The following is a 26,781-nucleotide window of genomic DNA, read 5'->3' on the forward strand; positions in this document are numbered from 1 at the left end:
AATACCTATGGCCACACTGACACAGAGCATTGAGGACAGTGTTCAAGGTGCCATCCACTGCTGTGAAGACCCTGTGAGAAATTACTTGGTTTGCTTCCCTCCATTCTTGATATGGTTTCTGTTTTCAAAAGGTTGAGAGCTAAGGATCTCACAGTGTTTCCCATCCCTCCTGGACCATCATGATCTGTATGTTCTGTCCTATGCTGGATCTCAATTTGTAGTTTACCTTTTCCTGATTTTTTTCAGATTCCTACTGTTTTACTCTATGTATTGTTTTGTAAGTAACATCGTTATGTGAGTAAGATGCTAATCTTTTAAAAAAGGCAACATTGGTAAATGATTTAACCTATTAACTTGAGTCCTTTCCCTGGCTGTACAATGGGGATCCCACACCCTGCCTCCTAAGGACACTGTAAGGGATAAAAGAGGACAACGAGAAGCGCAGAGGACACTGTCTGGCACAGAGCAGCTACTGATCAAATCCAGTTACTCTACTTTAAATCAGTCTGCACTCTTAAGAAGGCAGCCAAATGGTATTTAATACAGATCAGGATCCTAAGTGATTTGAAATAAATTCACATTCACATTGCTGACAGATCATACAAGTCTACATTCACTTGACAACACCATTGCTTATGTGGACTTCATTTAAACATTTATTAAAAAAGCAAAATGTATGTTCATCTCAAATATAACAGTTAAAAATGGTAAAGCAATACAAACGACTTGTTACTAGCAGCATCCAGTTGTTAGACTCTCCCACCTTGCCTCAAGATGGTCCTGGGTGAGGTCTGTTGGCTCCGGGCTCGCTCCCTCCCTCCATCCTTGTAGTGCAGGTAAAACCAAATCTTATAAAATTAACAATTTAAGGTTAAATAAGCTTAAATAAGGATGTTAAATACAAGACACTTCATGAGAGCTTCTGTACAAAGATAAACAGGTCTGGCCTTGTGCACACGGTCCTGCTGGCTCACGGCACACCTGGAGCTCAGCAAGGAAGCAGATGGAATTCAGCAGAGCAACTATACAAAAGGGAATCGGGAGTTGGGGTGACCACTGATGACTTGGTGAGCCATTTACAAGGCATATGTATCTTTAAAAAAAAAAAAATCAAATCACTGTGAATATTCAGGCACCATTTGTTCCTGCAAATAAATAAGTCCCTAAAGAACTGCATTTGATCTAGCATTAAACACATCAGTGCTTCCCCCAGCACAGCTTTTCCAGCTATTCGCTATGCCTCCCTTCTTATTGCTATGATAATGTGGCTGTGGAAATAAAACTACTGTACATCCAAAAAAATAGAGCACCTTTAACATTAAAGTATATGTCTGATTATTTGTCTCCACGTTTATTTTACAATACTAAAGCCCAGCTTCGGTACACTGCTCCAGCACCTCTGCAGGTCACCTGAATCAGCAAGTGACATTCACACTCATCCCCTGGAGTGGGGCGAGCCAGATGCCACTCCAGCAGTGTCCTGCCAACCAGGTCTACATTCGCTTTCACCCAGGAGTGACAGTCCTCTTCCCACCATGCTGCTCTGTGCCCTCCTGACCTGCTGGGGCGATGGTCTGACAAAGAATGGAATAGCAAAAACATCTACAGTGTGGACAGCACACGGGAAGGTGGCACGCAACAAGGGAGGGGCTGCAGGTGGTCCCCAATAGTCCCCGAGGAGGTTCGGAGGGGTGGGGGCTAGGACTTCTTATCCACGGTGTTGAAGAACCACTCTGTGAACCTGCGCAGCTGGGCCGCAGCCGTCTGCGACTCTTCCTGCAGCCGTCGGTTGTCCTGCCGTAGATGCTGCACCTCCGCCTGCAGGACAGCCTTGTCCTGCTTCTCCTGCAACCAGCAGAAAGGGAAATGAGTCATGCACTGACTAGCCTGCTGGCTGCTGCTGGGGGTAAGCAGGGTCACTCATTCTCACTGGACTTAATGGATTTTCTGAGAGGGGACCTACCTGCTCTAGAGTCCTGCCAAGGACACAGGGAGGTGGACAATCCCACAGCCCCTTGGCTCCTCCCAGGGTGCTCCTCAGGAACACTGACAGCTGCTCTCCAGGAAGTTATTCACCAGTGTACAATGCTTTGAACACTTATCCTTGCTTTGTACACAGCTTGCTTTGAAAGTACCTTGCTTTGAACACACTTATCCCATTGCTCTTGCCACTTTCTAAAGTTGTTTTGGAAGTTTTCTCTCCTGGGTGACTTTATAAAGTATGATAAAAAATGTAGTGAATCCTGCTGCTGAGTGCCATCCAATGAAAAGACAGGTTCATAAAAACATTGTGGTGCACCCTTGTCCACTGGATCTGGAACCGTGCAACTTCTAGCTCTTCCTCAAAGTCAAAAAACCCATGAAAGGTTTGAATTGATTCAGGACACTGAAACAGCCACGACAGCACAACTAAAGCCTCTGAAGGACTTCCAGAACTGCTTCAGAAAGTGGCAAAACAATGGGATTAATTAATGGCAACATGTCTTTTACTGTAATAAAATTTTAAAAATTTAAATGCATAAATTTAAATGTGGTTTTTGATCACATTTTGTATACCACCCTCACCCAGAAGCGGGGAGACAGTAGTCAGATGCAGGGTGAAACCCCTTGACCCTTGGTGGACTTTCCCAGAGTTCTCATGTGGAACTGGAGCCAACCCAGCTGCTGGTGCGGTTACCATGGGACCAGCACTCAGGCCTCTGTCCATGGCTTCCACCTGTACTGCACTTCTACAGTGCAAAACTATGTGAATATAACTGAGATCCTCAGAACCATCCCATCAGCAATTTTCAATGTGCAACAGTGAGACCTGGCTCTCCACCTCTGGTCTGGCATCCTTCCTCCCATGCTCCAGTCCTGGCCCTCCCCTGGGGATGTCTGGGCAGCTCAGTCCCCAAACCTTGGCTGGAAGGTTGGGCGGCAGCCAGACTCAATCAGATGACTGCTCCTTGCTGAGATCCCAGATCCTCTGAGAACCTCTCCTCAGGTAGTGAGATCCACCACCTTCCTCATGCCTGCATATGTGGTGCCCAGTTCCTCCAAACCTTAACAGAAAACTCAAGAGCCTGCCCTGCCCTTCTTTGCTGCAGGCTTGGAATCCACTCAGATGTTCTACTGACACTCCAGCCCTCAGTGTCATCATGATCTTGACCCCAGCCCTCCCAACACCCATCCACCATGGCGAACCTCACATTTTACCACCTTGGATACTGTAACTCTTCCTAACATGGCTTCAAACTCTCACCTCAGGAGCCACCTCCTGTCCACCTCCTGCCACCTCCTGTCCTTAAAAGATCATTTCCAATGTCATCTAACCCAACAGTCCTACCTTTGTCTTCCACATCTGCCCCCTGCAGCGATATTATTTCTCCTTAACCAGCTCTGAGTTCCTCAGTTTAATCCCACCTGTACACACCGGTCTTCTCTCTTTCTCTGTCTTGGTTTCTTGTCTAAACCCTAATACTGGATAAACTCAGATCTCCCACTTATTCCACACCTGCAGTTGGGGCTAAGGTGATCAGCTACTCCAGCTTGCCTGGGTCTGTGCTGGTTCCATTTCTTGGAAGTCCCGTATCTTGAAAGATTTTTCCACCCTAGTCACGCTGGGACAATTAGTCACCCGAGGTACAGAAAAGCACACCATCTGCCAAAAGACACTACTTTAACCCTGACTACAATTCGACTTTGCCTTTAGCCTTGCTGGGCAATTCTACCAATACACCTGACAATTTGCTCCCTACCCGAGACCTCATCCTCAAACCTCTCAGACTCCTTCCCAATGCTCATGGTCAGCTCGTGACTGAAAAAAAGAATGCCACCAGAGGAGATCTTTACCAACTTACCCCCTGTCTACTGTGAGTGTGAATGCACAAGTGCCTGTGCGCACACACACACACTCTGCTCTAACTGAAGAAACCACCCAGACACCCAGCCAAGGCCTTGCCCTCTTGGTGCTCTAATCAGGACTTGACTCCCTCACCATTCTCTTCACACTTGATCAGCTCCATCAATAGGGCACCAGCTGTAATCTCTCTGGCAAAATCATATCATACCACCAAAGTAGCAGTCTCCCAAGAGACTCTCTATTTCCTTTCCTGGGATGGCAAAGGGGCCAGTGACAGGGCACACCATGTAGTGAGAGACTGCTGGGAGCTGTGGAAGGAGGATCTCACTCCCCGTGAGGACCGGTGGTGCACGGATACATCCTAGAGCAGTTCTAGGGTGAAGGCCAACTTGGTGAGTGGAGGGAATTGACTAGGACAGACCAGGCTTTTTGGTGGCAGTTCAGTCTTCTGAGGTCAGCTCACCATATGGTTGGGGCAACTGTCAACTTGGGGAACTGAAAAATGGCAGCCTGTTGTATTCGGCCCCACCCTGAGTTCTGCCCATATAGAGCTATGGCCATCAGAAACCCTGTGCCTCAGGATGAGAGATACCAGCTATAGGTAAGAAGAGAGGTTAGACTGCAGGATTCTCCTTTCTATTCATTGTTGGCTTTTGCTTAGGTCAGTTATCTTCTCTGGGTCTCCTCAATTTGTAACAGTTAAAAGGGACTGATCATGCATGAGAAAGGGTTTGACTATGTCTTTACCTTTCGAAGGTCGGTCTGCAGCTGTCGGAGGATCAGCTCCAGCTGGTTGACTTTCCCAGTCAGTGTGGACGGAGTGCGCTCCCTAGCAAACAAGGTGGAATCAGACTTGCACAGCTCAGTACTAAGGAGAATATGCAAGTTCATGATCATTCAATTTACAGAGAATCTGGAATTGGGAAGGAGTGACACTTGTGGGGGACACATGTATCGTGAATATATGGTGTGTGCGCACAGGGTGGGAAACCAGTCAAGGACCAGGTTCTAGGAAATTGTGCTCTAAGCAGATGAGCACAGCATGGCTGGCCTGGCAGGTGAAGGCTGGGGTGTCACTGTCTGGTGCTACCACACTCATCAGGCACAGACACTCACCTCGAGGGGCCCCTACCCTGCTGTGTCAATGTGGCCATGGGATCATCACCTGCTTTGGCAGACAGGACAGCGGAGTGGTTATGCAACACAGTGCTACCTCTCTAGCATGGCAGGATGCTGCGTCAGTCCCGCCTGGTTCCTTCTCTGGGGAAGCCACAGTGGAATACAGTCTCCTGCCTAGCTCAGGACTAGCTGAATCCTTGTCAACTACTAGCAGGGACAGAGGGAGGGAGGGGTCCACATACCCAGCAGCATCCATGAACTCTTTGCCACTGCCTGGATCTACACACAAGGGCAGCTCTGGGGCCCCTTCCAAGTCCTGCCTGTGCTGCAGATCCGTCAGGGTGCAGAAGGATGCCACTCTCTGGTCTGGGGGACAGGGGCATGGAAAGAAGGGTTAATAACAGCCATGGGGGAATGTTTCTTTGTTGAGAGAAATTCAGTAGCTAAATGAAGTTTCCCCCTCCAAATCAGTTATTTCCCTGTTTTAAAACAAAACAAAGAAAAAGAAACTCAGGCAAGCTGCCAACAAGAAGAAAGCATGAAGACTGGCTGTTCTGCTGGGCTGTATGGCACACACACATCACAGCCTGGTGATTAGCTGGCAGATCTGGATTTGCCAGAGCCAATCTGCTTTCTTCCCACGTCTCAAGAAATGCCAAAGCTGCCGGGGATGGCACATGAATAACAGGTTCAATGATGACTCAGCTGATTAACAGAACCAGGGACATGGACCTGTCCGCAAGCTCCCCCAAACCCAGAGGGCATGCCTGAGACAGCACAGCCAGGACCCACATCTGCTGAGGACCCACATCTGCTGAGAACCCCCAGCCCTCAGCGCATGAACAACCATGCAAACGTGCAGACACACGGAGTGTACAGAACAGGCTATGGTATCGGGCCCAGGGCAGCCCTGGACAATCACCTAGATAGGACGCGTGGTGACAGAGCAGACCAAGTTCTTCATCTGAGTCAAGACCTGAAATAAGATTTAAATTTTCCTATGAACATAAACATTTCTCTGTGCTTGAAAAGCTCAGGGGCCCTCATAGGCTCACATAAGCAATCACATGAAGCAGAGCACACATGTATATGTACGTGTGCTCATATGTGTGCAAGAGAAAGACAGGATAAGCCTCAAGAGCCAGTGTGATGTGACGCCAAACGGCGTGGTGAGATCACGTTTCCTGTTTTACCTGTCCTGGCTGGAAGCAGGGGTGCTGTGCACAACCAAAAAAACCCTGCTATGTCACTCCCCCCAGCCCGCCCCCAAGCATACACTGCAATTCTGGGCTGACGTACATGACTCACTACACGTTTAAGTACGGTGGAAGTGAGAGGACTGAGCTGAGCAATCTCCCCACAGCCGCAGAGCAAGGTCTGAGGGCCCGGTGACTGTAGCTGGGGCACTATGACCACCTCAACACAATACCTTCTCACAGCACAGGCCATGCCAAGCCTGGCTCCAGGAACTGGGCATTCCACGTCCGGAGAGTGCAAGCCAGTCAGGAAAGGAGAACAGTCTTCAGAACGGGCTCACTGGCCCCATTCTCAACCTGAACTCTGGCTGGGGGATGGGCCAGCAATGTTGAAGAGCTCACAGGAGAAGTCTTGGCTCTACGCCTTGGGAAAGTAGGTTCAGGAATCCACCCCAGGACCATCCCCTGCCCTGGAGCCCACCCCTGGTCTCCGAGCTCACACCTGTATGTGAATCTACCACAGGACCATCCAGTCCCAGCCCCAGTCTTTGAGATCGCACCTGCATGTACAGTTGGAGCCCAGGGAAGCGGCTTGTGCCAGCGCTGCAGCGGCTCCTCTCACACGGTTTGATTAAGGGGGAGAAGCTGCACTCAGGTCCGTGTCAGGTGCTCTGCTGTTAATTTGTCCTGCTCTGTCTCCCTCTGGCTGCTGGATGAGTCTCCTAATGAGGCTACCTGCATGTTTGGTTTATGGAGGGTCACGCTCTTGCAGCTAATTAGAAAGGATGGTGATGTTGAGGCTGTCAGGTGCACATGAAGGAAAGCAGGCCTTCGGGCTTCAGCACAGTTGCCCTGACAGAGGTGGGCCCTGTGGGAGTCATGCTAAGCCCACTCAGCAACCCAGCACAGGAGGGCTCTCCAGCCCTCCGGTCCTCTTTCTAACACCTGCCATAGGAGGGCACATGCAGCCTTCAACTAACTTTTCTGTAAGGTTCACAAGTGGAATCTTCTACAAGATGATAAATATTCTATACATAGTCCCAAGAGACAACTGTATTACAATTTGGTGCTGAATGGAAGGGCTTTGCATGTGATGAAACAATCTGTAACTTAATTATGAGCAGCACAGTTCTGGTCTACAGCACAGGCTGGGTGAGGAGGTCCGAGGTGCTGCAGCATCTTAACAACCCCACTCTTCCAGGGCCCCAAGTAGGGCATAATGTCAGACTTAAGAAAAAAAGAGAGCCATGTTTTTGTTCCGGAGTGAATTTACCTACTGACAATAAAGGAATGTCAAAAAGTGGAAAAAGAATTAATTTTTCTCACTTTTTCAATGAGTTCTATTGACTCATCCTCATGATCATTTCATTATGTTTCTTTCTTACTATCTTGGCTGGCACTGATGGTCCAGTCTCCACACCTGGATGGAAATGTCTTAGTTTGCTCCCTATCATGCATACCTTGCCACTGGCAGCCAGCTGGTCAGATATTCCTCGGGGAGAAACCAGGTCCTCCTGGTCAGGTGGCCAGAAGCCAGAGCAGACCTGTGCCCCACCAACCGACGGTGCACGTGGGAGCTGACAGCTTAAGGAGGCCGCAGTGCTAACAGAAGCTACCTCACTGAGCAGACATGAAACTGCTTTATAACAAAGCTAATCTTCACGACAGTTTCCAGTGGAAGCTTTTGGTTCTATAACTTATTTCAGTGATGAAAAGTATTCAGTAATCAAGTGTCTACTGACCTGGAACCACACAATACAAACAAGACCTTAAGCTAGAGAGTATGAATTCTGTAGGGTGCCTGCCACAGAGCCAGCACAGGCACCTGACGTGTGCTGCCTGTTTGCTCCTGTCCCTCCAATTTCCAGTTCCTTTAAGAAGGTCTGACCAAAGAGGGACACCAGGCATGTCTTACAAAAGAAACAAGCCACCCCTTTAAATAATCTTAAACCTTATTTCAATGTCATTTTCCTAATTTTGAATGCATTTAACACTAAATAAGAGGAGAAAGAGTCACTGAGCTAGTCTCTACCAATTAGGGCTGGGATGGCAAGACAGCAGACTGTAAACCACTCCCACAAATGCACTGGCTGCCTGCAACACTGAGCACCACGGGCCAAGCCCGAAAGGGTGGGGTGGGTGGTCTGATCAGCAGTCAAGGCTGCCCAGGGTGAGGGACAGGACAACAGGGCATGTGCCAGGGAATCACTGAGTGGGGCATTCAGGTAGCAGGAAGCTAGGTAAGAGTTAACTTCCACAAAGCTGTTCTAACATAGCTTTGCTAAAACCACAAACTAAAAACAAGCTAGGATTTTATGGCTACATGTAAGAAATTACAGGTTCTTGTTCTGACACCTGTGCTTACTGAGTTGCAGGGAGCTGACTTACCACAAGGAAAGAATAAAAGAAGTCACACTGAGCTTCAGCAAAGTACCGTGGTTTTTTAGGCCAGGGACAGTGAATTTTAGAGCTTTCAATGGTAACAAACAGCCTGCTGTGGCACATGTGCCACAAGTTTGCCACCACTGATTTAGGCTGTTGGCAGCCTACTGGCAAATGCAGAAAGATGATGGCATAGATGAATGAATAAGGCTCTGAACTCTTTGCTTGAGATATATCAGTGGATTAGCCTGAAACAATTTTAAATTATTTTTGAGATAATTTAAGTTGATTTACTATATTAAATTTGACTGCATTTTTCTTCTTTGTGGCAGTCTTTATTTTCACAAACTATGTTACCATTAGAAGCTACCCAGTAAGTCACATTTTGTTTATGCTTGTATATACATAAGCACATCAAATATCAATTAATTTTAAAAACTTTATCAACTTCAAGGTGAAACTTTAGAACTAAAAAAGTTATCACAAAAATTTACGCTCATTATTCTGGAAATCAAGGGCATATGGAACATAAAAATACAGGCTATTTTTTGGAAAATATGTTCCTGTGGCCATCTGATTCTTACAGCAGTGCCTGACATGTATTAACTGCATGTATCTTACTCACAGACATTCACACACCAGTCACCCCATACCCTGCACCCTAACTGCTTTGGGGAGATGTGATGGTTACCACCTAGGGAAAAGTGTGCTGACGTAGTGGAGGATAGGCCTTATCTAGCTGTGACACAGAATGCACTCTCCAACTGCCAGTGTCATTTTACCTTTAAGCCTGTTTGTTCTTAAACACCATACACAACAAATGCTCAAGAACATACCAGCTGCCTCTTTCTGGTACGTATTGTGATGAAAGCTACTTTAACTCCTACTACTTCTTAAAGAGATTCCATTTCCCTTCCCTGCTTCACCGTTTGACCCACAAACAGGGGTCTTTTAGATGGCTTTGCTCCTGTTAGCATACATGAGGGGGAGGGAGATGCCTGTACACACAGTACTACAAGCTAACAGCCAGAGAAGCCCCGAGTAATCTGAACATCTAAGTAAAAAAAAAACCAAAAACCAAAAACCAAAAACACACTGAACACACCTCACCTACTCAGCATCACAGCTTAACAATGCAGTGCACCGTAGAGTGCTGGTTCGTTCCTCTCTGTGATCTCAGGGCTGACGGAGCTGCCCTACATCAGAAGAGAGGATTGTACTGCATTTAAAATTCAAAGTAGGGTTTCTATGGAATGTGTATGGCTTTTGCACCACTGGAAAGATGGAAAATCTTAGTTAAGTTAGGGACTGTCCATACATAACAAAGGTTATGCTACACACTGCAGTGCATGGTGCCTAATGATCCTATTGTATTAGACAGATCAGCAATTTTACTTCAGGGGTCTGATGTGTAAAGAGCACATCTCACCTCCCAGATGGAATAAGTGTGTGAATCAAAGTCTGAAATGTGATTCAGTCAGCTTATCAAAACTAACCATCACAGCAGGGGGAAGCTGGTGGCCTGGGCTGGCAGCATCAGCACCCAAATCACATTCTCTCTCCTGGACTGATGAGACGTCTCCATTTTCTCAACATCTAGGCTTTTTGGGGTGGAATTTGGTTATCTACCTATTTTCTTATTTATTTTTAATAATACTACAAGTTGTTTCTGTATTTCAACCCGCTTTATTCTTTCCAATAATTTCCTATCAGTCAATTCTCAGGAATCAGATTTCTGGTCAGAGGGTAGATATATTTTTCTGGCTCTGGCTACATACTGTCATAGTGCTGGAACAAAAAAATGGATCACTTTATAATCTGTATAATGACCCCAGCTGTGAGTATTCTTCATAGCTTCCCAGACTGCTGTATCATTTGTCCTATTCAAAAGGTGTGAGGTGGTAGCTCATTACCATTTAAATTTACATGTATGGCTGGACATTGTCCCATGCTTATTTACTGTACTCTTTCCTTTTGTGGTCAGCATCCATATGCCTCATTTGCTTTCTGTGGAGTTGGTAAATCCCTTTCCTATTTAACTCTTAAACATATTCAACTTTCTGTATGTGATCTTTATTTTTTCTCAAAAGGACTTATTCTATGTTTAAATCATTATTATGCAGTTTTAATTATTATTGATTTATAATAATTTTTTGCTGAACACTGTTCATCTATTTACCAAATGGGAGCAATTAAGTTCTTTAATATATCTTTAGATAGCTGAATTGAAATTGTACTAATCTACAAATTAATTTCAAGAAAAGGTGATCTTTTTTTTCTATAAAGGTTTCTATCCATTTTTGTCCTTACATATATAAAGTCTTCAGTTCCTCAGGTGTTTCTTGGATTTCTCTCATTATAATTCTAATGACAGCTTCCATTGCAGAGAATACACAGTTCTACCTCGCTGATTTATGAGTTTCCTTCATGGCTGTCACAGGGAAGACTGTTGCTCCCTTTGAGAGGTGGAGCCTGGCGCTGCCCCAGCACCTTGTTGGCCTTGAGGTTTACATGGGCCCAAAGAATGAGGCAGGCATAGTGTCCTGGGCTTCCTAGGGCAGCGCTGTGGCCTTTACTTCCCCGACTTCCTCCACTGCACATGCAATGCAAATACCCTACTGGGGATGGGTCCGGCCATGTCCTTTGTCAGTTAATAGTGGCCAGGAACCTCTGGAACAGAATCCACCATTGTGACATACCCTGAAAAATGCAGCAGCAAAAGACAAAGTCCTAAACGTCACGATGCTGGATCCTGATTTGCACTCTAAAGCAGCAAGGCACCAAGGAGCAGGTTGGAGCGGGTATCTTCCTGTGTCTACATGGTCTTTGGTCACCTGGCTGCTGGCAAAAGGTGTGGCATAGACTACAAACAGTTACTGTATTGACTGTGATAAGAAACAGCACGGTAGCAACAATGACCCTGGGGTGGTGAGACCTGTGTGGGACAAGCAGAGCAGGGCACAGTCCGAACTTTTGGCAGCTTCAACCTCCCAAGGCCCCTCTCATCTCACTGAACCTCACTTGGAAGGAAGACAGTGTTCTATATCACCACCTCTACCTGGCAGATGGGAACAGAGGCAAGGAGGACACATGGCTGGTCCCACCCAGGGCACGGCTGATGTCTGCCTAGAATTCAGGTCTCAGGAGAGACTAAATGACATGGGTCTCCCTTGAGTGCTTCCCAAAGCCCAGGCATCCCCTCGTGTTCATTCTCAAAGATGGGTGAAGCAGCCAACCCACCCAACAGATCCAACCCCCAAGCCACTGCACGGGCCTACAGACAGCGCTTCTAGGGACTGAGGGCTGGAGAGTCATTACCTTCAAACGCCCGGGCAGCATCCACCAGGTGGGACCAGTCCAGGCCCATGGCCGTGTCTGGGAGAGGCATCAGCCCGGGGTCTGCACACTTGGACTTGTCTGATAAGGACCCGTCGGAGAACCAGAACTCATCTAAACAGAAACAACACAGCGTCACAGTCAGTCACAGCAGGGTTACTGTCATCCCTACGGTCAGTCACAGCTGGACACCACTGTCGCAAAGCCAGTCACGAGGTCAGCACCATCAGCACCCTACCTAGTCACAGCCGGAACCCACCCTCCCCACACAGTCACAGCATAGGTACCACTGTCCCCACAATGTCAATCACTCACAGGACAGACACCACTCCACCCAGTACCAATTATTCAGTCACAGCACAGACACCATCACCCCCACAGAGTCGGTCAATCACACTGTGGGCACTGCCAACACCCACTCAGCCAGTCACAGCACAGGGACCACTGTCATATACAGTCAGCCAGTCAGTGAACAGGTAATGCTGTCTCTACTCCTAGCCCATCACAGCATGGGTACTGCTACCTTCACACAGACCGAATGAATCAGTCAATCAAAGCACAGGTACCACTGTCCCTACAGAGTTAGTTAAAGCACAGTTACTGTCATCATCCACAGTCAGTCAGTTACTACCTGGGACCTGCTGTTGTCGTAAAGACTCAGGTAAGTTGGACGACAGGTACTGCCATCCCCTCCCAAAGTGGCTGAGAAAACAAATTTTTGTAAGATATCTACTACTTCCTGGGACAAAAGGACACAGTGAGCTGCAGTCACTCCATGTAACTTCATAGTTGTCCCTTCCTGGGAAGACTACGTTGAACACTGAGTCAGACTGACTGAGGGTAAACTGTGATACCTTCAGGTGACTCCAAGCACAGGGCTGCAGGATCTACACTGCTGCGGAAAGGTTAGCAGCAATCTCTCCCTTTCCTGATGATTCAAAAACTTTAGTGAAGAACAAAAGTGTCTCAGCCCAGTGATACAAATTCCAAATGCCTCGAATGCCAATTTATTACAATAATGCAGTAAGACTACTTCATTTTTTATTAACAGACCAGAAGGAAAGAAGACATCATCTAATACACTACACAGAAAAATGATGGTTAGGGCTGCTTTTTCTGATTGAACAGGACATCACCTCAATGTCTCATGCACTACTGGATGGTTTCCTTTGGCAGTGAACGTAAGTCTCTCCTCTTTTGCTTTCTCTCTAAACTTCCATCATGGTCTTTCAAGTGTTCCTGTCATTAACAATGCGTGTTGTGAAGTGCTACTTTGCATCTGAGGGCAAGTTCTGAAAGGTCCTTGGATGTCTTCAATGTGTCTTCTCTGAGCCTGCCCCAAGTACTGGGTGCAGCTGCTTGCAGGGGCATCAGACTAATGAGACCAATCAAAATGATGACCTCCTCGATGCGTGAGCCTGCTATTAAGCTAAGTCAAGGACATAATTAACCAAATGCACCTGTAATTTTGGTTCCTGCATTCTTCTGGGAAGTTGTGGAATTCTGGCATCTGGACTGAGATACATAGCATTTGTAAATTTGGCCTTGAAGGACACCAACAGCATTTCTACACTCTTAACAAATGCAGCTTTAGTGCACCTCTCCCCAGGGCAGCAAAACCAATCTAACAGAGCTATTTTTAACCTGTGTTTAGATGCAGTGATGTTCTACCAGCGTATTCCCAGCCTCCATTTTGAGGGGGCCCAGAAGGAGACACTTTGTCAATCTCTCCATCTTTGAAATAACACTGGGTCACCTTAGTCCTACAAGGGATATGTTAGGTCATTGCCAAAGGTGAAGGAGGAGGTGGGTGGCAGAGACCTCAGCATTTGTGGTTCCCCTCTTCTTGAGGACTTCTCTGGACAAGAAGAACGCCCAGGCCAGCCCGTAGCCATGGTGAGGAGAGGCTGGGTGGACCAGCTCTCAGAACCCTTCCATAACCACAGGTTTAAGCTCCACTCTCAAGCAGAGAGGTACAGGAGCCCAGAGACCTTCAGGGGAAAAACCGCTTCCTTTTGTCTCTCTGGTATACTATCCATTGCTTTGCTCAAAGCAAGATTTCTGCACCAAGCACAAAGAAATTCTGCAGCAAGGTGGTAATTACTCTCACTGCCAACTTCCATGGGCTATCACTCATGCCTTGTGATGATGGGGCACAGTACCTGTGCTGCTTCCAGGGTGTGTGGTACTATAGAGAAGCTGGTTCTTTCTAATCTAGCTCCCCCAAGTGCGGAGTTTCCTCAGAAGCACACAAGGCTCTTCTGGCCAATTCATACAAGAAAACACCTATTTGGCTGGATCATGTGCTGGCTTGCTCCCAAGGCCATCCAGGCAAATGAAGACACAGTCTGAGGGCATGTTTGGGGCTCTCTCCCACAGGGAGCATGGTGATGCACGGTAAAAATTAGGCTTCTCAGGGCCTGCCTGACTAGAAACCTGGGCCAGTGTCACCTGTATGACTTTGCCCTTGTGTCAAGGACGAAGATGGCACACTCCAGTGAACAGAAAGTAAGAACAAATGTTGCTTTATACCTGGAAAACTTCCTGGATCTCGATGTGGGGGTGGGGGATAAGAGAGCAGGTGGAGTAAGAGGATACTTCCCCAAAGCACCTCTGAGGTACACATGGGCAGATGTCTGCCTGCTTCACCTGGAGAGGATGACACCGCTTCTCTGTCCTCTCACTGCCACATCACCTGTGGACCTAACTTGGGCCTATGAGGAGGCTCAGGGGCACTGAAGACAGCTGGTGTTGGGGCCCTGCTGTGTGGCAACCTGGTTTGCAGCCCATAACACTGATCTTGGGGCTCTTTGTTCATTTTAAACCTGAAATAACAGTCACCATTTTTATTGAGTCTGACTTTACGGAGGAGCCTTCCTGATAGCATTTTCAGTGGTCAGATATCAGAAATTTCACAATTACTCTACAGAAGCCAGCAGATAGCTATTACAGGCAAGATCAAGAACATGAAGACTGAGAAGGAGGCTCCTTGTCAAACACTACCTGCACAGCTGTTTGAAACTGTGCCGTGCTAGAAAGCTTGACAGGACCAACCTCCATTCGAGTTTTCATGTGAAGTGACACTTAAATCTCCCTGAAAAGCTAAGAGCAGCAAACGCTCCTCACTGTCTGATGCTCAGCACCTCAGAGTGCTGACCTATTCTCAAAGGGCTCTGCTTTCGTACAGAGGGAGAGATGGTGGGGTGACCCGAAACCATGGAATAGACAGAAAAGAAAGTCACAAGGGTGCCTGTGGGGGCCAGGAACCAATGTCCCTATGTGGCCAGAAGTTTGAAGGGGAACAGATATCAATAAAAGTTACTCAAAGCTCCTTATTTACATTTGGTTAGTCCATACACCAAAGCTAGGACATTTTTCAAGTAGAAACTTCTAAAGGATGTAGATTGGAGGAGACCCCGCCAAATAGGAAGGTTGTCAGAGAGCAAAAAACAGCCAAGGTCCTAACTGCTGTTCTTCAAGAAACATGCAGTCAAGACATGCAAGGCAAATTTACTAGCTAAGTGAATAAATGTGTCTTGTCTTTTTCCTAAATGTGTCTTTCATACTTTGAGCATACTAAAAAGGACAGTCCTTTAGTGCATGACAAACTATGCTCTCTCCAGACAATGGAATACTATTCAGCATTAAAAGGAAATGAGGAGGGCCGGGGATTTAGCTCAGTGGTTCCACTACCTGCCTTGCAAGCACAAGGTCCTGAGTTCAATCCCCGGTACCAAAAGAAAAAAACAAAAAGAAATGAGCTTTGAAAAGACAGAGGAGGAGAAGGTGAGCCGGTCCCAGCACCCGGAAGGAAGCTCCCCACCTCCATCCCAGGCTCCTAGGGCAGAGAAGCTGAGCCAGACCCAGAACCTGGAAGGAAGCTCCCCCGCTGCCATCCCAAGCTCCTAGGGCAGAGGAGGTGAGTCGCACAGGGGCCAGAAGCACCTCCACCCCCCGTGGAAATGAGAAAACACATAAACAAGCCTCAAAAAAAGAGTTTCAGATCAGCTACAGCAACCCCAAAAGGAAAGGAGATGGAACAATCTGATACTCAACCACCTGGACTCTCTGAACTGGCAACAAAAGAGGATCTGGGAAAAATGAAATCAGAAATAATTACTCAGGTAACAGCAAAGATTTTGCTTATGGTGCAAGACATGATTAATAAATCTAGGGAGGACACAGATAAAAAAATAGAGGATCTGAGGAACGTGATGGAATCCCAACATAGGAAACAAATGGAATCCATAAAACAGATAACAAAGAGATTTTCAAGAGACTAAAAACTCCATCGAAAGTGTGCACAGCAGAATGAACCAATGTGAGGATAGAATTTCACATATAGAAGATAAGATTGCAATTAGTGAGGAGGAAAAGAAAAATTGCTTTAAAATTGTAAGGGAACATGAGAAATCAATCTAGCAGCTGCTAGACGATGCAAAGAAGAATAACATAAGACTGATTGGAGTCAATGAAGAAAGAGGAGAGAGTGCAGATGACATAAAAAAACTATTCACACAAGTGATGGCAGAAAACTTCCCAAGGAGGGGAAAAGAACTTGACATACAGATAAGTGAGGCATACAGGACTCCAGCTAGCCTTGATCAAAAAAAATCTACACATAGGCATATAATAGTTAGGATTCCAGAAATCCAACAGAAGAACAAAATTCTACAAGCAGTGAGAGAAAAGAAACAAATCACATACAAAGGAAAGCCCATCAGAATCACAGCAGACTTCTCAATGCAAACCCTCAAGGCAAGAAGAGCTTGGAGTGATGTATTTCAAGCCCTAAAGGAAAACAGCCTACAACCCAGGTTGATGTACCCTGCAAAACTATCTTTCAAAGTTGATGGAGAAATAAGATACTTTCATGATAAAGAGCACCTCAGGAACTTCATGAATATCAAACTGGCACTCCAAAAAATTGTAGACAATATACTAGGAAAAGACAATGAGGATCACAACCCCAGGAAACCCAGCAGAATGAATCCATTGGGCATGACAAATTAAACACAAAGGGGGAGAATCCAACAAAAAGAAAAAGTCATGACAAGGCTTTTAAAACTTTTAACTTCATCTCCCTAATGAGTGTATAATTCAATCTTATTATTGTACTGATTAGTATTTTTCTGATTCTAGAGTTGCACACCATTCCTTGTGCTATACTGGCTATTTATCATCTTCTTATGTCTACTTTTTAATTGGGTTGTCTATTAATGAGCTCTAAGAATTCTTTATATATTCTGGTCATAGGTTATATGCATTGGAAATATGGTCTAAGGACTACTTTTCATTTTAATGATGTCATTTAAAGTTCTAAATTTTGATGGAATCTCATTGATCAATTTTTTTCTTTTATACATCATGTTTTTTGTATCCTAGGTAGTTTTTGCCTACCCTGAATTCATAAATATTTTCCCTTAAAATTTCTTCTTAAAGTTTTATACTTTTAGGCTTTCTTATTTAGGTTCATAGATCCCTTCAAGTTATTTTCATGTATGGAAATAAAGGGTTGAGGTTAATTTTTTATATACGGATACCAGGTGTTCTAGAGACATTTGCTGAAAACACTATCTCTTCCTCGGCTCTTGAATTGAGTTTATATTCTATAAAATGCTAAGGTTAAATAATCTTTCAAAACTCAGTGGACCATATATGTGTGGTTCTATTTCTAGATTCTCTGTTTTATTCCAATGATCTATATGTCTTTCCTTACAGCAACACTGCCTTGATTACTGTAGCTTTAGAAGTCTTAAAATTAGGTACTAAACATCTTCCAACACTGTTTTTGTTTTTGTTTTTAACTTTTCTAGGTCCTTTGTAGTCCTACATAACTTTTAAATTTCAATATCCAGTTCTTTATTTATAGTAAGTATACACAGACCTGAATTTTTATATATACCTTGTGTTTTCTAATTCTGCTAAATTCAAATACAAGTTCTAGGGACTCCTAGAGATTTCTTAGTATTTTCTCTGTAGATGATCATTTTATCTACATAGAAAGATTTTGCTTCTGCCGTGCCAATCCTATCCTATTTGTGTCATTTTATTGCCAGACTATTTCGGTGGGGACTAGGTTTCAAAGTTTAATGGACAGATAAAGAGTAAGCATATCTGCCCTTGTTCCCCACCTTAAGGAGAAAGCATTATATCATCTCCATTTATATAAGGCGTTCTCGCTGGAAGTATGGAGTACATGTCTTTAATCTGTTGAGAAGTTTCTGTTCTACTTCTAGTCTCCTGATAGCTTGTACCATGAACATCTGTAGAATTTAGTCCAATACGTTTTCTCCAACTAGTGACAGGATCATATGGCTTTTTTCTTTCCTCTGTTTAAATGATGACTTTTGGGGGTTGATCTTCCAATGCTGAACCAACACTGCCATCCCTATAACAAAACCACTTTCTACATCCTGCCAGATCTGACTTCCAATAGTTTGTTTTGTTAAACAAATTTCTATCTATGTTCATACTTTTTTCTTCTATTATCTTTATCCAGTTTTAGGATTAACACAATGTTGAGTTCCTAAAATGAGGGGAGAAGTGTTCCTTCTTTTTTCTGCTTTGTTTGATATAATTTATCAGTTAAAATATTTATGAGCCTGCTGTTGTCATATAGGTAGGTTTTCAAGCTAGGAATATACTTTCTTTAATAGGTGCTATTCAAATTTTATATTTCCTCCAGAGTTAGTTTCATTAATTTGTCTTCCAAGGTACTTCTTAGAAGTTGTCAAATTTATTTCAAAACAGATTTTTGTAATATGCTTTCTATATCCTTTTAAATTCTGTAAAATCTGTGGTAATGTCTCCTAGATCTTAATATTGTAATTTAAAAAATGTATAGCTGATATTGTATAACAGGAAGAAAAGGTCTAAAAGAGCAGGAGAATTGGGAGGGGTAGGGGAAGGGAAAAAAGGGGGAAGGGAAAAAAGGGAAAGGAAAAAAATATGAGAAGAGGAAAAAGAACAGAAACGAGGTCTTTGCAAATAGGGAAGGGTGGAGGGGGTGAAGGGAGGGCAAGGGAAGGGGAAAAAAAATAAGAACCAAGAGACTCATGTAATGGTACAGGATCCTAATGATGAACGTAACTATATTTTATATCGAAAATGTACCAATAAACTTAATGGAAAAAAAAAAAGCCAGAGGAACCTTAAATACTTCTTGCTAGTGAAAGAGGCCAGTATAAAGTGCTATATTCCAATTACATAACATTATTGAAAAAGATAAACTGTAGGGATAGTACTAAGATCAGCAATCGCTAACGTTTGGGGTTTGGGAGATGACATGAGAGACCCAGAGGGGTTTCTGGGCAGCAACCCTGTGCTGCATGATTCTGCAGTGCTGAAGACAAGTCCTTGCTCATTTGCCCAAACCCACGGAACATACTACATCCAGAATGAAGCCTAATGCAGACTATGGCTGTTGGTGATGTCAATGCAGGCCCATGCATCACTGGTGAGGGCTGTGGACAATGGGGAGCCTGTGGCTGGGGGAGGGAGGAAGGAGGGCTGGGAACATGGGAAATTACAGTACTACCTGCTCAGTTTTGCTGTGAACCTAAAACTGCTCTCAAAAGTAATGTTTACTTTTTAAAAAGTGAAGCTAAAAAATAAGTATCTTTCACAGGAAGAAGAGCAAAGGGTGGGATTAAGAGCACACTGATAGGTTCACCACAAGGTACATACTCACACCATAGGTGCTACAAACGAGAAAACAGCACTGTCATGGGAACAGAACTTTAGTGTTTTGAAAATGCTTCCAAGAGGTACCTGCTGAAGTTTCCTACTTATAAAAGGAGAAGATACTTGGAGAAGTGTTAGGGAATTAGAATATAGCTGTCTGACCTTTCATGTTGTGGCAAGTTTTAAAGATGTCTTCAGTTTAGGCGAATGGACCCTTTATAACAGACAGGGCATTATGTTACTTACAGAAATGGGTTAGGAACTGCATAAGACAAGCTTCATTTCCAATTATGTTAAACATTATTAGAACTTTTATTTCATTCAGCCTTGAACATCTACATGCATTATGGAAGTTAAAATTCACTCTAATGATGTCCATGGTAAAATTTAAAAACCTGACAATAATAAATTCTTTTAAAATTACTATCCTTTTCTGTAAACTAAAAATTAACTACAAAAAAGTAAATAAATGTAAAAAAAAAGGACCTTAATAATCAACACATTAACGAAGGAACTGACACTATGTAAAAGTCACAATTTTTAGAGTTTGAAGGAAAATCATCAGAATGACCCATGCCTAGCGCACTGGAGTAATGGAGCACACGAGGGCACGAGTGACATACATTAGATCATAGAGCGGCTGCACACGCATTCCCGATACCCACCTGGCACCTTCCCTATCACCAAGGCTGAACTTTAAAGAGAGCCAGAAGGATAGAAAACCCCAGCTTCCTTCTTTCTTGTCTACTGCCCACCAAGAAACCCACGTCCTGTGCCACAGTTTACCTTTTTAAAGACCAGGCCTTCTGTACTTTTTTCCTTTAAGATAAAATAGCTGAGATGAAACAGAAGTCACTGCTTGACTTGGTAAAAATGTTTAATGCAAGTTTTTCTACTCCCTTCCAAATAGGTAGGACTGTCTAGTCAACCTTCACATAATGTCCATTCTGGGGCTTTTGTGTTTGAAAATTACTTTTAAAAAAGAAAAGAAAACATACTGCTACTACATGTATTTAAAACACAAACCGATCCCACACAGCACTGGGGACACAACTCGAAGAGCCTGTTAGCTTGCCCGAGCTGAGGGACGCTGGCCCTGACTTACTTCTCAGGCTGCCCATGCTGGGGGCAGGGTGGGTCCTCGGAGGCAGTGTGCTGTGGTAGGGTGGGGTGGTGCTGAACAGGATGTCGTTGGGCAGCGCTTGGTCAAGGATGGAGCTACGGGAACTGCCGAAGGAGGATCCCCTTCGGGTGCTGCACACACTCTCGTCAGAGAGGGTGCGGTAGAGCGACCTCCTCGGAGACAGGTTTCCGTAGAAAGAAAACTAGAGTCAAACAAGATGGGGGGGGGTAGGGGGAGGAGGGGGAGATGTTAAAAACCCGAAGGCATGGAGGACACCTAATTTAAGCTATTGGGACACCTTCTTGGAGTGTCCCTGGAAAGCTGAGCCAGGTGCCTTGGCCGTCAGAGCAGATACATCATTTCTCTGGCACATGTATGGGATTTTAATGCTCTCCTCTTTTGACATTCTGTGAAATATTATCATGAATTAGACATGCACAGCTTTATTAATTCTGAAATGTTAAATGGAACTTTCATAACCTTATAGAGGTACGCGCTCCTGGAAATATATAAGGTTGCCATTTCATGCAATACTTATTCAAAATCCCACAGTGCTAGTTTGATTTTAATTGAAAATGACTTCATTTTAATATTAGGCAATTTCTGTATCAATCAACTACATGTGTGGTTCAATCTAATCGAAATAACAAAAGTAATTTTGAACACCTAAGCTTTCTAAGCCACACGAACATGCTCAGGAAAAAATGGTTTTAGTCCAGTAAAAAGCAACTGTTCATTTAAAAGTATTACTTACAAATGTCTGCATTACAATTGCTAGAAACTGAGGTAATGGGTTATAACCAGATTTAAAGGAACCATTAAAAATACTGTTTGTTACATCTTGGATAGAGTAAGGAAAATCCTGACTACAGAAAGAAGCAAGTAAGAAAAGTTAAATCAAATCTGAAACCCCAGCTACTTCCTTTACATACCGGAACACATTCCTTTCACACAAACAATAGTAAAAGCCGGAATGTTCACATCAGACAAATATAGAAATGGCTATTTACATTTGCAAATGCGGCAAGAAGACTAAAAATATTCCCATTGTATGGGTCTCTTCCATTCTGTCAGGCCATTCCAGCCGGGGAACGGTAATTGCAATGTGTGTGCACTAGAGTTACATCTGTACTAGGAAAAGGAGGTGATTTGTCTTAGAAGAACAACATGTCAAGAAGTTGTTCCTACTAAAAGGAAAGCTATTTGCACTCTGCACAATGGTCTGCCTTGCACCCAGGCTTATACAGTACCCCATCCATGATTTGGTACAAGTTACAAAAACAACTCAATGTGGAGGAGTCTTGGGGGAGCCCTTCACACTCACCAGCAAGCTGCTCAGAGTGTGACCAGGGGCGTGCTGATGCAAGTGTGTGCAGGCAGCGCCTAGAGAGGCTGGTCTAGGAACATAGTGTGATGGTGGCAATGTCCACACCATCCAGGCAGCAAGGCAACACCTCGTCTCTCATTCTCTTCCCACTTGAGTGAGAGGAGAGCTGTGCTACATGTGAGAGGGATTCACTCCTGACTCCCACACCAGAGGCTTCCGTGGCTTCCTATTTCACCATCTGAAATACTTGCAAGAAAGGGTGACTGGGCTAAATTACCTAAGCTCCTTCTACTACTCTGCATTATTTTAAAAAATGGCTTAAGAAACTACAATAATAAAGAAGCTACAACTAACCAGCCTTAACAATAAGTAACAACACCTAGAAATTGCTGTGCTGTGATGAAGGTGTGCTGCTGAGCACCAGTGGGCTACGAGGAAATTCCGCCTTCTCAGGGCCTCCACATTGGCCTAGTTCTGTGTGTGAGGCCGAGCAAACAGGGCCAGGATGGACCCTGGTCCATTCAGGAACAGGAGATGTCTGGGAATGGCCCATGTGGGCCATAGATTGGAGCTTTGGAACAAAGGTCAGGTGGTGTGAATTCCAGTGGCAGCTCCATCCAGGCACTGTGCTAGGCTTACCACATGTCACTTCCTGTTGCCCCCCAACTCTGGAACACAGTGACTATTATCTCCTTCTATGAGATGGGGACACTGAGGCCACCTCAGTCATGTAGCTAACCATACTGGAGCTAGGATCTGAGGCAGGTGGGGCTGCCTGGCTTTCAGCTCTACCTGAGAGAGGAGGCTGCCCCCCCAAGGCTTGGTCCTGGCAACCCCGGAAATGGCCAAGCCTGCACTGACCTGCTGGAGTACCAAGGGGGACGCCCTGTGGGAGGACCCAGACACCCCTGAGTTGCTTTAGACTTGCTTAATTTAGTGTTCCTGGTAACTAACCTTTCTTCTCCCTTCCTCCACTAAGGGGCTGTCAGGAAGCATCAATTTCAGAAAATCTTCTTTGGACAAGACATGCTGAGTTTCTGAACCGGCATCTCCCACGGCAGTCTGACACTGAGTGGCTGTGGCCAGGACGTCCATCTCACTGTACATCCTGGTAGGACAAATCAGAGTGGAAACTCAGGGGCAGTGGCCTGTGTGCGGACAGTTTCACCAGCACACAAGCAGGCACACAGTCCTTAACCATTAAGTCAGCTCCTCACTGTGGCCACATGGTCACCTGTCCCGACACCATGTCACATCTGTGAGATGAGCTCAGTGGCTGAGTTAGACTCCTGAATAATGCAGAAACAAATTGAATCCTCAAAGCCCAGAGGAGAAAAAAGTATACCAACCCTTAAAACAAGTTCATGTTTTCCCTTTCCTAAACTGTGTCAGAGAACAGTCGCAATAATTCATCAGGGGCCATCAGGTCTTTTGAGCAATGCTGTGATCTGGAGACTTGGCTCTCCTCTCCTGAGCCCCAGGGAGCCAGCCTGACACTCTCAGGATGCAGAGAGAGAGAGAGAGAGAGAGAGAGAGAGAGAGAGAGGGTGCCCGAGGAGCCTGGAGAAGAGGAGTAATCAGTCCAGGCCTGCGCCAAGCATGTTTTACTATCAGTAATTTCACAAAACTGGGTAAGTAAAACAGTTGTCTCCCTTGATTATTAGGATGTAAAAATATATTTAAAGACAATGAAAGACTGTCAAGCTGAATTACTGATCCCAGCTCTTTCCTGAGAGAAAGCTAGGAGTCACTGTGCAAAGGTGCACTGCGTAAGTGCAATCCAAGCATCCAAACGCTCCTGACAACACGCGGTAACCTGGCTGGACTGTCAGCACAGGCGCATGGTCTGCACCGCACAACCTGAAACATAAGCCTTCAGGAGGTCATAGCTGTGGGGTGAGCTGTAGAGAATGATCCGCATGTCACTGTCACATGCCCCAAGAGGCCTCTATTTCAAAAGCAAGACCACCCTGTCACAGTATGATAGCTGTCTCGGGAGTTATCAGAATGAGAACATTAGAAGTAAGAGGATTTATGTGGGCATCTCTCCATGGCTTCTGTATTGTTCCTGAGGTGGGACAGGTCAGCCCCTGCCCCTCAGATCTGGAAGCACAGGCAATACTGACAACGTGAGCAGCCAGCGGCCGTGAAGACAGCTCTCCAAAACATGCAGCACAGCTTTCCTGTAGAGCGGTTGCTCTGTGGGGTGGTGTGGCATCAAGGTGGGGGCCACCAGAAGGACCTGGGACCGTGGAAATCCTTACACAAGCCTCCTCCTAGCGAGGTACTCACCTAAACACGGTGCTCACCACAATGCCTGAAAGGCTTCTAAAATACTTTGTAGAACTTAAAAAGGCTTGGGATGAATTACTGTGAAGCACTGAGAAACAGTGTTAGAAGGATATATACATTTTTCTAACATCTGCATTTATAGTAAAAAGGTACAGCATAAAATTCTTTCCTAAACAGCTCATTTGTATTCATTTTAAGTCAAATGAGTGATACTAGTTCATGGACCAAATTTAAACTCTCTAGGGTCTCTTCTGGAAAGCCACAGCACACCCTGCAACTTCTAAAACTAGCACTCTCCATGCCTGAGGACACGATTGGTGCGCATAGCAAGGCAGTAACCTGGTAAGCAACAAGCAAACCACCATAGAGTGAGCAGAACCAGCCTGGCTCTGCACTCCTGAACTGTGGCTTCCCTGTCTGCCTCTGCACAGAGGTGTCAGCAAGGATCTCACACTGTCACCCAGATACCAAGCATCTTCCCCACCTGCCCCACAAATCCTCACACCTGAGACAGAATCAGGCAATGCTCTTTATTTTGTGCTGTCACTTATGAAGGCACATCAAGAAGCATACTAACCATGGAATTCAAACTGCTCTTGACCAGCCAGACATAGGGACACATGCCTGCAAGCCTAGCACCCTGGGAGGCTGAGGTAGGTAGGAGGATCCCAAGTTTGAGTCCAAGCTAGGTAACTTAGTGAGACTCTGGCTTAAGATTAAAAAAATAAACAAAACCAGGTGAGGATGCAGCTCAGGGAAAGGACCCTGGGTTCAATTCCTGGTACCATAATAAAATAAAGCACTGCCCTTGACCTTGTGTAATGGCAGAAACTATACTTTTACCATCGACAGCATATCACCATAACTTTTCTATAGAGAAGAGGCAGCTGTTTGAATATTGGAAGAGTGGATATTTTCCTTTTATGTAAAAAGTAAGAAATATGAAGATTTTAAAAGAGAAATGTAAATCTCACCAAATTTAAAAAAAACATTTCTACATCATTTTAAAAAAACTATAATTCCCTTAAGGGGAAATACAGTTGCTCAGTCAGTCCTGAAAATGCAAGATACTGCTCAGAGGACAGCCAGCCACCTTACCGGGGACACTCAGTCACTTCAGGCTCCTCAGGAGGAGGACTGTCTTCTGACTTCTTCCAGCCGATGACATATTTGTTTGCTGCCCCTTGTCTGTGGTAGGACTTGGACCCGGGAACCTGCTGACTGCTGCTGTGTGACACGATGTAGACTTTGGATGTATCCAGAGATCCACTGTTTTTGGAACAGTGTGCTGAAGGGCTTCCTGAGTGGTGAGAGCCACTGAAGAAAGACAGACAGAAGTAGCAAAGCTGCCACACTCAGCAGCGTGGAGCACACAGTTGGGTGCGAGGCTATCCTGGTCCTCCTCTGGGCACGTGGGGCTCAGAGGGGCAGGGCAGCCTTCTTTCCACCCCTCAGCGTGTCAGATGGCCTCATTCTACAGAGGCAGTGGCTGCTCACATGTGGGTCAGTGACAACACACATACAGGGACACTTCAAGAGAGAGGACATCCAAACAGTGGTCAAATGTAAGGAAAGGCGCTCAGCCTTAGCTGTCACCAGGGAAAGGACAGTGCATGCCACACAGAACACTAAGAGAGGCAACAAGGGGAGTGCGAGATAGCACCCACCAATCTGGAGTCAGTCGGGACCCAGTGCTGTGGGGGGGGGGGGGATGTGTGCAGAGCAGCTTGGTGTTACCCGTGGAGGTGCACAAATGTAGAGTCACCCAGTGACTCTACACCCCAGTGTGCACACACAATGCACCTGGCTCATGTGCAAGAGGGAGCATGCGTGTTGTGGACAGGAGACTGGTCAAGTCCCCAGGGGTCACAGTGGGTGCCCAAAGTCACAGCAGACTTAACAGGCTGCATTTGTGTGGGTTATTCACAGCCCCTGACGTCACCCACTTGCACATTTTTGAAAACATGTAGTACATGATAGTATGAACTGTATGTTTTTTCCATTTGCTTTATGAAAGGTATTTTTCTAATTTAGACTTCATTAAAATGGTCTTTTATCCCACTAGTAAAAATGTTAAAGTTAACTCTGTCTGATCAGTAATATGGTACAAATTTGCTTAGTAGCAGTAACATTATCAAAGCTTTCTGTGCAGCTGGTAAACACTCCTGAATGTTGGCGATAAACTTTTCATGAATCCTTTTTTCTGCATCCCCATGTTAAGAGTTATATTGCCAGTTTCTCCACTCATTTCTATTGAGGGGCACAGTGACATGAATAATGGTAAACAACAGAATAGCACATGAGCCCTTTACCAGAGAATCCAGAACATGGATTTTCTTTTTTTTTTCCTCTGCAGTTGATTTATCGCACTTTCTAACACTTTAGTTAGACTAACATGAATACTATTTTGTATTCTGAGCCTTTATCTAAGTGCCCTGCCTGCAAAGGAAGAAAAAATATTGTGTTTGGTGAATTA

The 26,781-nt window shown here is 45.1% G+C and overlaps 1 protein-coding gene across 5 annotated transcripts in view; it reads right to left on the minus strand.

Moving 5' to 3' along the window:
* Positions 1–514: 514 nt before the first annotated feature.
* The window catches only part of Sipa1l2 (signal induced proliferation associated 1 like 2), a 182,809-nt gene continuing 156,542 nt past the window's right edge, over positions 515–26,781 (minus strand). For 4 of the 5 annotated variants that reach the window (XM_021266411.2, XM_004854647.3, XM_087181897.1 and 1 more), the window contains 8 exons: positions 25,404–25,622; positions 22,968–23,121; positions 20,669–20,888; positions 11,860–11,991; positions 5,886–5,939; positions 5,206–5,329; positions 4,592–4,673; positions 515–1,845 (listed from right to left, as the gene is read on the minus strand). In XM_021266411.2, coding sequence (XP_021122070.2) covers positions 1,699–1,845; positions 4,592–4,673; positions 5,206–5,329; positions 5,886–5,939; positions 11,860–11,991; positions 20,669–20,888; positions 22,968–23,121; positions 25,404–25,622 — 1,132 coding nt within the window. In that variant the 3' untranslated portion in view covers positions 515–1,698. The remainder of the gene's footprint in view (positions 1,846–4,591; positions 4,674–5,205; positions 5,330–5,885; positions 5,940–11,859; positions 11,992–20,668; positions 20,889–22,967; positions 23,122–25,403; positions 25,623–26,781) is intronic. The other variant, XM_087181899.1, reaches the window with a different exon arrangement.

This window comes from Heterocephalus glaber, unplaced genomic scaffold (genome assembly GCF_053883595.1).
Source record: "Heterocephalus glaber isolate CG9 unplaced genomic scaffold, H.glaber_assembly_v1.0 deba00001472, whole genome shotgun sequence".
Classification (NCBI taxonomy): Eukaryota; Metazoa; Chordata; class Mammalia; order Rodentia; family Bathyergidae; genus Heterocephalus; species Heterocephalus glaber.